Genomic DNA, 12,796 nt, shown 5'->3' on the forward strand with positions numbered 1-12,796 from the left:
ACATAAAAATCTCTGGATGATACTGCTATATACAGCTGGGAGAATGACAATAAAAATGGTCAGTGAATCTTGTATGGAAAGAATTTTGACCATAAAAATCCCTAAAATGGGTGAACAGAGAAACCACAAGTAGAAATGACCAGTTAGGAAAGTGACAAGGTGCATTTTGGCTAAGACTAGTTCGTGATTCTCTGTGGAACGAATGGCACTAAAGACATATACTCAAGCAGAGTGGATGAGGTTTATGGTATTTCCCTCATGGCACAGGGCGAAAACCCAGAGTGGATCGGACTCTTCAGAGCTACAGGTCTTTTCCCGCCAAATGAGTGGCTCTGAAAAGAGCCTTTGGTTTGAGATGCTCAGATGGTCCGGAGGCAGCTCATTTGCCAGTGGTGTATCTGATGACGGCCTTGCTGGCTTTGGACATGGCATGCTTGCCCAGCTCCCCAGGCAGCAGCAGGCGCACGGAGGTCTGGATCTCTCCAGAGCTGAGGGTGGAGCGCTTGCTGGAGCAGACCAGGTGCGCCGCCTCGTTGGCGATTCGCTCAAACATATCCTTAACGAACGAATCCATGACGTCCACGGCCTCCTCTGAGAGGCTCAGGCCCTCGTGGGCCTGCTTCAGCACCCTGGGGAAATAGGCGGCAAAGCTGTCGAAGCCATCAGAGCGGCGGCGGCTGCGGTAGCCGCGGCGCTTCGGTGTCTTCTGCTTCGGGTTCTTTGGCTCGGCTTTGGAGGGCTCTGCTTCCTTGGTGGCCAGGCTTTCTTCAGACGTCTCAGGCGAAGGCTCAGACATGTCAGAACCGTCTCCCCCACAGCTCAGAGGGAAGGACAGTGCGGCAGTTGAGTGCCGCTGGCCCCGTTTATACTCCCTGCCTTCTCTGATGTCACGGGCAATGTTCATATCTGATTGGATAAAATGCAAAGCAGGGAGGCCTGTCACTAAGGCACCCCATGTCACGTGTGATTGGATGGCCCCCTGCTTGGCCTCCAGTCAACCAATCACAGTGGAAATCTGGTGACCTTTAAACTTTCCGTGACCTCTACCAGAAAATCTTTGAACTATGCCCCACGTAGGCAAAGTTCACCTCAGCTGATTTATGCCTACTATTTATGCATGAGAACTCTGAGAAGTTGTCACCTAAGCCACCTACATTGAATAAAACTCAGTTTGAGCTTCCTGAACGAGTCTGACCTCCCTAACTGAAGTCGTTGCCTCCATCAGAATGACTTTGGCCACTTGGCAGCCATTTTACTCCCACACAGAATCTTACCTTTCCATGGCTGAGCCTCCATGGCCTGAGCAGGAACTCTCTGACATGGTCTGCAGAGTGCTCCTCAAAATCATGGGACATAATTCACCAGCTATTACCTCCAATTCTTATCAAAACCTCCAGTGATCAGAATGAAGAGAATGACAAAACCACTTTCTGCAAAGACAGAACACAAACAGAAATGGGAATACTTACACATAAACACTAAAATTATTTAACATTTAGTAAATTTTAAATTCTTTTAACATTAATTAGGTCCCCAAAATACCACACATACTGGAATTGATGAATAAATGTGAGCTGTTATTTTAACAAAACTGGTTACTCTGAGTACTGAGAAACTGCCAGTGTGAGAGAAAAATAATCAATAAAATACCTAAGAATAAATGTACTTAAGTTAGTAAAAGACCTGTACTTGGAAAACTATAAGACACTGATGAAAGGAATTGAAGACATCACAGAGGGAAAGATATTCCATGTTTATTGGTTGGAAGAATTAATATTGTTAAAATGACTGTACTATCCAAGGCAATCGACAGATTCAATGTAATCCCTATGAAAATACCGGGGCATTTTTCACAGAACTATACAAAAAGTTTTTAAATGTGTGTGGAAACACAAAAGGTCCCGAATAGCCAAAACAATCTTAAGAAAGAAGACCAGAGCTGGAGGAATATGGTTCCCTGACTTCAGACTATACCAGAAAACTACAGTAATCAATCAGTATAGTACTGGCACTAAAACAGACGCATAGATTAGTGGAATAGAAGAGAGAGCCCAGAAATAAACCCATGAACTTACGGTCAATTAATCTACAATAAAAAAGGCAAGAATATATAATGGAGAAAAGACAGTCTCTTCAATAAATGGTGCTGGGAAAACTGGATAGCTAGATGTAATAAAATGAAATTAGAAAATTCTCCAACAGCAATCACAAAAATAAACTCAAAATGGATTAAGGACCTAAATATAATACATATCGTATTATGTAGGAAGTCGTTTTAAGAAAAAGAATCCATTAATATTTTTAGTGAGCTTTGTTTCTTTCACATTTATAAATTCAGAAATTAAATGGACACATTAGTTAAAAAAAACCCCAAAATATTCAAAATATACCATAATTGGTTTTGAAGTGATAACTGGGACCTCAGAGATGACTGATACATAGGAAATCTAGGATGGAGAGGGGAAAGGGAAAGTCTGATGTTGAAGATTGGAAAGGGGAGTAACAACTAGTAATTATTCACTTCAGTTGATTGAGGGAATACGGGAACCTAGTGAGCAATCACCTTGTAACGTTGTGGTTTATTGTAAAGGCAAACTGAGGGAAATGGCTTCACTGCTTAAATAACAGTTATAAGTCTCAAATCAGGGATGATAGTATTGATAGGAAGAGTATAGCCCATTCAGAAACCTTTTCACCATTACTGTGTTTATGGATTCACTTAAAAAGGGGACTCCAATACAGCATAGAAATAAGTGCAACAAAAAGTTCAGGAAACAACTTATTCCAGGCTGCCTAGAATCAGAAGTCTACTCCAACTCGTTCAGATGATCTAATTCTATTCTTTTCTAGGCCTTATTCTCTTGTTTTTGAAGTGGAAAACCTTCATGACTTGTAGCTCAACATCATGGGGATGGTGGGAGCATCCAGTCAGAGAGGTTCAAGTCCACCTCGACACCAGGTCAGCCAATGAGGGACCCAAACTGGTAGCCACAGTCACTGGGCCACTCACTCTATAGTGCGGTGTTCATGAATGAACCAGTAACAGTCTTCCTGGGATGTTCAGGTTTGGTGACAGTAGGGTAACAAGTGTGATTATTTATCTGCTGTTTGTTTCTTTGTTTTATAAATCTAATCAAGGTCGGGCTTCCCTGGTGGCGCAGCAGTTGAGAGTCCGCCTGCCAAGGCAGGGGATACGGGTTCGTGCCCCGGTCCGGGAAGATCCCACATGCCGCAGAGCGGCTGTGCCCGTGAGCCATGGCCGCTGAGCCTGTGCGTCCGGAGCCTGTGCTCTGCAACGGGAGAGGCCACAACAGTGAGAGGCCCACGTACCGCAAAAAAAAAAAAAAAAAAAAAAAAAAAAAAATCTAATCAAGGTCATTTAAATATTATATAAGTTTTCTAGAGCTTCTGTACAAAATGCTGGTGATTGGGTCACTTAAACAACATACATTTATTGTCTCATACTTCTGGAGGCTCTAAGTCCAAATCAAGGTTACATCTGAGTTGGATCTTATGCAAGGTGTGAATGCATAAGGGGCATCTATTCTAGGACCCTCTCCTTGCCTTGTGGATAGCTGAAATCTCCCTACACCTCCACACATTTTCCTCCCTATATGTATGTATCTATGTCTGATTTTCCCTTTTTATATGGATGCAACTCATTTGGATTAAGACCTACTCTAATGAACATATTTTAACTTGATTACCCAGTAAAGATTCCAAATATGATCACATATGAGTACGAGTATTTACAGCATAGATAGATGAATTTTAGAGGTACAAATTCAACCCATAGGAGATATGTATTCTGAGCTAAATATAGACATATCTCCTGCCTCTTCCATTTTATTAAGAGAACACTGGTGACCACTTAAGTGAAACAAGGTGGCCCTGCCACAGTCATTTTCACAATTATGTGAATGTTCAGTAATTTCATTTTAGTATTTTATTTCTTCTTATCTGTGAGGGAGAAGATACTCTGTCATTTTCAATTTTTAGAAAGTATTATGTTGCTTTACACCTACATATTTTTCAATTTTTGTATTCCATTTGTACTTCTTTTTAAAAAGTTGTAATTATTTCCTATTGTGTAGGATATAAGAACCTGTAAAGTATATCACTCTCAGCCAAACACTGAGATAAATTCCTGATAATCTACAAAATCAAACTTTTCCTGAGCCCCTCAGAAGAGGGACAGGTCTCTACAGGACAGACTAAACAAAATACTTTTTTTAAATTGGCAGAGCCTTGTGAGATAAGGAAAAAGAATTGGGGTGCCGTGGCAAGATACTAGAGAGAGCTTCCCTGAGTAGTTCAGGTATGAAGGAGGCAGTGTCTTTTAAAGAATGGGCAGTGAAAGTCTGTGTTTTTCAGTCCAAGATTGAAGAATTCTGACGGGCTATTATATCTCCAGAGCTCTCCTTGGTCGCTGGAGTAAATATTTAGGATAAATGAGTCCCATTTTCAGGAATCTTATTTATTATTTTGTGGAATATTAGAGGAATCTTATGAAAGAATTTTTTTAAAAGAATATGATTCCCAAGGAGACCAGGAAAATCTTCCACCAAATCAATGGCAAGTAAATATCTCTGTGTGGGACCTCAAGTTGGTCGTACAGAACCTGAATATAATTTTGGAAGCAGAAAGCTCATTTCAGAGCCATTGCATTTTCAAAAAGAGAACTGTGGACCCATAGGATAAAATGGTATTTCACAAAATTATTTAATTCCTATTGTGCTCATTGTTGCTGCTTCAATATCCCAGTGTTTGCCCGTATGAAATACAAATGTTTTTCTAAACATTTCTTGCACATTAATAATATGTGAGAATTCCTGTTAAGAAATCTAACCTACTAGGATATTTTTATTGTGCTAGGTGTGTTTTACATTTAGTAAATCCAATAATCAAATACAGGCATTAGTAAACCAGTGTTACAACTGTACCATATACGCTGTGAAGACAGAAGCGCAAGGATAAGTGACACACATGGCATCTAGGAAGGAGAGAGGGAAAATGGAGTTCAAGGTTGAAGACCTTGGAGGAGATATGAGCATATGTAATTATTCACTTCAGAGTGTAATTGAAGAAAATGGACACCTAAAGAGCAATCATGATCTAATGGTGTTGACTACTGAAAATACGAATTAGAGCAAGGGCTTTACTGCTTAAATAACAAACTATAAGTTCCAACCCTAAGAAAATAGTATTAATAGGACAAGCATACCCCATTCAAACTTTTTTCAACATTATCTGTATTACAGAATTCATTGTAAAACATAAGCGAGAACTGAAACACGTTGCAGAAATAACTGCAATATTCTACACAGAGGCATTGTGAAATTCATCAGCCTTTGAGAAGTGAAGATAAGCAGAAACCATATAGCTCAGTGGATCTGATACTTGAGCAGGTATTTTGTCATGCACCTGAGTGAAATTTGTTGTAAGTAGGAATAATATGCAAGGTTATTGTGCTTGTTGAAGTAAATGGACTGGCTTGTGTAATCTATCCCTCTGAAAACCCAGATTCCTTTACCATATTCTGGTAGGTGAAGGGCGTTACCCAAAGTCACATATTTACTGAATTAGAACTGACACCAGGACCTAGGTGATTCCCTAAATCTCACTTCAGTGTCTGACCCATTAGGCATGGTTTTGCCTTTGAGTGTGTGAGTCTATCAGAGGATAACAGAAACCATGCTTCTCTTGATCAACCTGCTTGATAGGAAATACCTTTATATAAAAGAATAAACTTCAATTACCTCAATCTCCATTTGGAAATTAATTCAAGTGAAAAAGTATAATCAAGTGTTTCCCTTAACCACACTCCAACATCATGCAAGGGCATATATCCAGGGCTTCTTATGCTTTTCCCTCTCCCTAAATTTTGTCCTCAAACCTGCCCCATTTATGACTCTGTGGATATGTACTTTTCAAGGCACAGCTGAGAGGGATAGATTACAACTGAAGTGTCAGGCATTAGAGGACCCAAGAAAGAAGGGAACCACGAGAAATATGGGAGAACTCTGTGTCCCTAAGTCAGAAAAATTAGATATTGAAACCCTGTCTGTCCAAGTTCCTTTCACCAAGAAATCTCTACTTACATCCCCCTTGCTGCCTACCTGTGTGTTTCTTTGTCTACATGCAGGGTCCTACAAGTGGGAGAGGGTGTCTATAATGTTTAGACACTTCATTCCACTTTAGTGTGAAAGTTGTGGTGTAGAGTATAGGATTCCACTAAATGATAGGTGTCCCTCTCCTAGTGGTAGGTAAAGAGTAAACGAATCCATAGACAACCACCTTAGTATAATGAACAAAACACTTGTTTCTTGGCCATACCCTGTGTATGGCACCCAAAAGGATCTCAAGAAGCTTGGTTTTAGTGGATATTAGATCCAGGAATGTTGCTCATTCCTGGATACTCCTTCCAATGAGAGGTTCTGTTCATTTCCCCCTCCTCTTGAGCTGATGAAGGCTGTGATTATTTTGAGCAATAAATAGAATATGGTGGAAATTATATTATGCCAATTATGGGGTTAAGCTTTAAGAGGGAATGTCCTTCTGTCTTGCTTTTTGAGGACACATGGCTACCATGTAAAAGGTCAGCCTATCCTGCTGGACATCCCCACAAGAAAAGAGGTCCCTTGCAGCACCAGGCATGTGTGTGAAAGTTGCCTGGAACTTTGCAGCGTAGCTTAAATATCAGCTGATTACCACTGAGTGATCTTAGTATGGTTTATATTTTTAAGGGACGTTTACACTTCTTGTTTGGAAATTGTTTGGGTATTGGGTAGAAAAACTGAAAATCCTCCAATTATAAATTGTAATATACAAAATTATATATATATATATATATATATATATATATATATATATATATATATATATTTTTTTTTTTTTTGCGGTACGCGGGCTTCTCACTGCCGTGGCCTCTCCCGTTGCAGAGCACAGGCTCCGGACGCGCAGGCTCAGCGGCCATGGCTCACGGGCCCAGCTGCTCCGCGGCATGTGGGATCTTCCCAGACCGGGGCACGAACCCGTGTCCCCTGCATCAGCAGGCGGACTCTCAACCACTGCGCCACCAGGGAAGCCCCCAAAATTATGTTAAACATTATTTTAAATACTCAGGTGTGCTTGAAAATGGGCTCAAATTAATAGACAGCTGAGACATACACATAATTCTAAATGCTTAATTGACTGGGACTTCCCTGGTGGCAAGGACACAACACTCCCAACGCAGGGGGCCTGGGTTCAATCCCTGGTCAAGGAACTAGACCCCACATGCCTCAACTATGAGTTTGCATGCTGCAACTAAAGATCCCGCATACTGCAACTAAAGATTCCACATGCTCCAACTAAAAGGTCCCGTGTGCCGCAGCTAAGACCCGATGCAGCCAAATAAATAAGTAAATAAATATTTTTTAAAAAATGAAATAAATGCTTAATTGACTATACCCATAGTGAAAAACTGGACTTTTTTTCTCATAAGAAATAAAGAACCAAGGAAAATTCTAATTTTGTCCCTAACTATGGTTGGGGAATAAAATGTTGCCTTGAGAATCTGTAAACAAAAGAGTGCCCTGATGTAGCTTTGGTGTTCTAATTAACAATATCAGCATGGCCCAACTAATTTCTGTTTGTAAACTCATATATATGGCAAATACAAATCTAATTATTTCTAGGGGAGCTTAACCTTAATTGAGGCTTCTACAAATATTCCTACAGTTAAAGTCCTCCAAAACAAGCACAGATTTCCCCCCTTCCAAAATGCCAACATCAGCATAAACAATAAACCAAAATGGAAACCTGTAAAGATTTATCATCAAAGTACAAGAAATGTTAATTAACATATTTAAATAGATGATAAGATACATAATACATGAGTAATCAATAGCTAATTATCAAAGAGATGCAAATAGGGCTTCCCTGGTGGCACAGTGGTTGAGAGTCCACCTGCTGATGCGGGGGACGCAGGTTCGTGCCCCGGTCCGGGAGGATCCCACATGCCGCAGGGCGGCTGGGCCGGTGGGCCATGGCTGCTGGGCCTGTGCGTCCGGAACCTGTGCTCCACAACGGGAGAGGCCGCGGCAGTGAGGGGCCCGCGTACCGCAAAAAAAAAAAAAAAAAAAAAAAAAAAAGATGCAAATAAGCTTTCTAGTACAGAAAATCATAAACACTGGAATAGAAGAGTAAAGAAATTTTAAATAGCTAAGACACCCCTGGAGAGAGAATATGTGAATTAGAAGGTAGATTAAAAAATAATACAGAATACTTCATAAAGAGAATAAAAGGATTAAATGGAGATCAAGACACCTAACAAATGGACTAAGAAAGTATAAAGTACATCTCCTAGGGATACCAGAAGTGGCAAACATTCCTTAGAAGTTCCTTTCACATGGTATCTGTTGGTGTAAATATTGATACCATGATTTTTCATGTTGTCTCCAATCTCTTTTATTCTGAATTAAGTTCTAAGGACACAAACATCGATATGGTGTTTAGTGTGCAGGATATTTATGCATGCTCAATGCCCAAGAAAGGGATGCGAGAGGTAGGTGTGGGCAGAGGGAGAAGTGCACATCTAACGCAGACCCTCCAAAATTACTTTCTCATCCCATGCTGAGTTCTAAAGGCCTGTTGAAGTCATTTCACATTGGTCCAACATAGCCAGATCTTTATGCCACCTCCTTGATCAGTCCTTGGAAGTGGGCCAACTCAAGAAGTACAGAACATTGGACAAGGTAGCTATGTGCAGCAGAGGTAACATCTAAAGTGGCTTATGGCTAAGGACTGGCAGTAAGTCTGTCCTTGTTTTGGTGTGCTGAGTGGTCCATCTTCAAGTCTATCAAAGTCTTATCATGATACTTAGGCTAGGAGTACAACACTACGTGGATGGTTACTTACTCTCACCACTCACTTTCGGCTTCCATTTGTTGATGAAAGGAGATTTACTGTCACAGTATTTGCATTGCTCTGTATACAATGTGTCTTTTTGTCTGCTATTATGATCTATATGCTAACTCTGTAGCTTTAATATGATGTGTCCAAGTATGCTCCCTGAATCTATGGAATCAAGGCTTTCCTAAATTCTGGATAATTATCAACCGTGTCCCTGTGAATATTATTATTCTAAAATTTAACAAGGTTACCACTTCTGGCATGCCTACAAAATGCACTTAATACCTTCTTAGTCCATTTCTTAGGTCCCTTGGCCTCTCTTTAATCTTCTACTTCATTTATCTTACTATGAGCTATTCTGTGTAATTTCTTTCATCTGTTTTCTAATTCACCAATTCTCCATCCAGCTGTGTCTCATCTGTTGTGTAAAATTTCTTGGAAGAAATTGACAAGAATACAGTAATATTAGGGAACTTTAACACCCCACTTACAGCAATAGACAGATAATCCAGATAAAAAATCAGTAAGGAAGTAGTGGCCTTAAATGACACATTAGACTAGTTGCACTTAATAGACATCTACAGGACATTCCATTCAAAAACAGCAGAATACACATTCTTTTCAAGTGCACATGAAACTTTCTCCAGGATAGATCACATGCTGTGCCACAACCCAAGTCTCAACAAATTTAAGAGGACAGAAATTGTACCAAGCATTTTTTCTAACCACACTGTATGAAACTAGAAAATGATTACATAAAGAAAAATGGGAAAACCACAAACACATGGAGACTAAACGATATGCTAGTAATAAACCAATGGGTCAGTGAGGAAATCAAAGAGGAAGTTAGAAAATACCTGGAGACAAATGAAAATAAAAATACATCTTTCCAAAACCTATGGGGCACAGCAAAAGCAGTTCTAAGAGGGAAGCTTATAGCCATACCGACTTACTTCAAGACACAAGAAAAATCTCAAATAAACGACCTACCCCAACATCTAAAAGAATAAGAAAAAAACAAACCAAGCTCAAGGTCGGCAGAAGGAAGGAAATAATAAATATCAGAGAGAAAATAAGTAAAAAAGAGATAAAAAGCAATAGAAGGGCTTCCCTGATGGAGCAGTGGTTAAGAATCTGCCTGCCAGTGCAGGGGACACAGGTTCGAGCCCTGGTCCAGGAACATCCCACGTGCCATGGAACAACTAAGCCTGTGTGCCACAACTACTGAGCCAGCTCTCTAGAGCACATGAGCCACAACTATTACCTATTACCCTATTCTTTAAGAAACCAACATAGGGAGAAAAAATGGAATCAATAAAAGGCGAAATATTTAAAAATGAAAATCAAATTACTTTCAAGAGTCTACAATAATACAATCAAAGGCATATTTAAATGTATTTATGTAGAAATAAATTACAGAAGTTGGACCAAAAAGGGACTTTAGAAGAATTGAAAAAATGGGGGTCATCAGTGTGGTTTCATCCACAGTGACTAGGCTTCCGATCAGGTTTCCTCTTGGACATTTAAGGGACAGCTAATTCTACTGCCAATAAAATGGTTTCAGTCATGAAGGAGGAAAAGCTAATTTTTATTACCAGAAAATGTAACGGAATGATACAAGCAGTGAAGAAAGCTTACTATTCCAATTTCTGAAGAGCTCCATTTACAAATGAAGATATAAAAATCTTACTTGAAATATTAGTAATCAACATCTTGCCATATTTGATGCAAAGAACAAAAGACATGTCCAGCACAGTCTCTGAATTCATATAATTAAATCACCATGATTAAACACCAGCCAGCAAACAAACCACAGGGAATGAAACGTTCCACTATACTCCATAATCTCTAAAGGCCAAATCTCCCAAGAAGGCTGTTACTGGATTACACCGTGTCACATTGTAACATCTGGCCCAATGGCAAAGAATCACATCCCTTTCCCCTCTCAATCTCAAAGGCTGCATGTGCCGGAAAGACTCCTATTACTTCAGCCCAGGACACCTCCTCACACTTTTGAGTCAATGGCTGTACCTCAGGAGCTGCAGGCTTTTCATTGGCTGAGACGGCCCAGAGTGGTGCTTGGGCTGCTCTGATTGGACACTTCCAGCATCCCCATGATGCCGAGGTGCAAGACATGAAGGTTTCCGTTTTCCAAAAACAGGACAATGTACTCTTGAGGGAAAAAAACAAATAAGATTAATCTGAACCAGTCACAAGTGTAACTTCAGTTTCTTCCACCTTGGATAGTTACTGTTTCTTGAACATTTTGCTTTAATTATTTCCGTGCTGTGTTTGGGTCCTTGATTCTGCTTTTAAATGATTTCCCTGATGCAAGTCATGTTGAAAAAGTTTGAATGGGGTATGTTTGTCCTGCTAATACTATTTTCTCAGAGTTGATGTTTATCTTTTATTATTTAAGCAGTAAAGCTCTTTCCCTTAGTTTATCATTTCAGTAAACCACACTGTTAGATCATGATTGCTCACTAGGTGCCCTTTCTCCTTAATTACCTTCTGAAGTCAAAAATCACATGTACTTATTCGGCCTTAGCCTCTTCAACATTAAACCCTATTATTCCTCTTTCTTAGATTTCCTGTGTGTCAGTCGCCCTTGAGCTTTACCTAGAGCTCTCTTGTCATCCGAAATTTTGTTCCAGGTGTGTAAGATCATCCTGAGGTACCTGCGGGATTTACCTGCGGATACTTTGGTGGTAGTTTTCCTTGGTCTCCTTGAGAGTCAAATTCTTTATCTGAAATATTTTCATAAGATTCATACCATGTTCAAGAATATAAATAAATAATATTCCCATTCCGGTGGCTCATTTATCATAAATCCTTAGTCTGATGTCCACAAGGACAGTTCTTGGGGGGTACTGGCCCAATCGAGTTCTATCAATACACTGGACCAAAGGAAAAAAGGCCTTTACAGTCCTCCTCGATCAGGCAATGGCCCCCTTCATAGCCACACAACTCAGAGTGGTTAAGCTCTCTCTAGTTTTCTGCCTTGCCCGATTCTTAATCCTGAGTTTGTGGGTTTCTGAAAACATTAAAAAAGATGCTGTTTTGTCTCTCCAGGACGGTGCAGTCCCTTATTTCAGGGCCTGAAGAAAAGTTCTCATTTCTGTAGGTTGTCCATATTTTGTCTCACTGTTTAGCTGAGTGACATCCTTTTCACGTTTTAGCATCCTAATCAATAGGGAAATTTACAATTTCTTTCAAAAGCAAAAAAGGAATACCAAACAAAACTGAACAAACATTGTTCAGCAAATCACAATGCATTTATAGGGACTACAATGAAAGAGTTTCTTCCCCCTTCACCTAGGTGGAAAGTCAGGAACATTTTTAAAATAAATAAAACTATTCACTGTTCAAATCGTTGAGGAAAATTACATGAGAGGGTTCACCTTATTTTCCCTTAAGCAGTCACGAATGTTCTCTATTTTTTTTTTTTTTTTTTTTTTTTTTTTGCGGTGTGCGGGCCTCTCACTGTTTTGGCCTCTCTCGTTGTGGAGCACAGGCTCTGGACACGCAGGCTCAGTGGCCATGGCTCCGGGCCCAGCCACTCCACAGCATGTGGGATCTTCCCGGACTGGGGCACGAACCCGTCACCCCTGCATCGGCAGGTGGACTCTCAACCACTGCACTGCCAGGGAAGCCCTCTCTTTCTATTTTTAATCTAAGTATCTACAAAACGTTACTTAAAATGAAACATCAATTTTAGCACACAGAGAAAAGTCCTATCTATGCATTGCTAATTTGGAAGTGATGTGATATGAACTCTACCAGGGACGATGAATAAAGAGAGAAGGGCTACACGAAAATCCTGAGAAATACCACCCAGGTCAGCAGAAGCATTCAGCTGACCCATAGATACATGAGAAATAATAAATAATTGCTGCTTTAA

At 40.1% G+C, this 12,796-nt stretch overlaps 1 protein-coding gene across 1 annotated transcript; it reads right to left on the reverse strand.

The window, feature by feature from the left end:
• Positions 1 to 254: 254 nt before the first annotated feature.
• On the reverse strand, positions 255 to 840 carry LOC309797905 (late histone H2B.L4-like). Its single transcript, XM_082646288.1, has one exon. It carries the CDS (start codon positions 794 to 796, stop codon positions 380 to 382), a length of 417 nt encoding a protein of 138 aa, XP_082502414.1. The 5' UTR covers positions 797 to 840; the 3' UTR covers positions 255 to 379.
• Between the last annotated feature and the right edge of the window lie 11,956 nt (positions 841 to 12,796).

The sequence above is a fragment of the Mesoplodon mirus genome (genome assembly GCF_964341445.2).
Source record: "Mesoplodon mirus genome assembly, contig: HAP1_SCAFFOLD_1201, whole genome shotgun sequence".
In the NCBI taxonomy this organism is placed as follows: Eukaryota; Metazoa; Chordata; class Mammalia; order Artiodactyla; family Ziphiidae; genus Mesoplodon; species Mesoplodon mirus.

Excerpts from the sequence above, each read along its gene's own strand:
- LOC309797905 (XM_082646288.1), bottom strand. The coding sequence starts at position 796 with ATGTCTGAGCCTTCGCCTGAGACGTCTGAAGAAAGCCTGGCCACCAAG.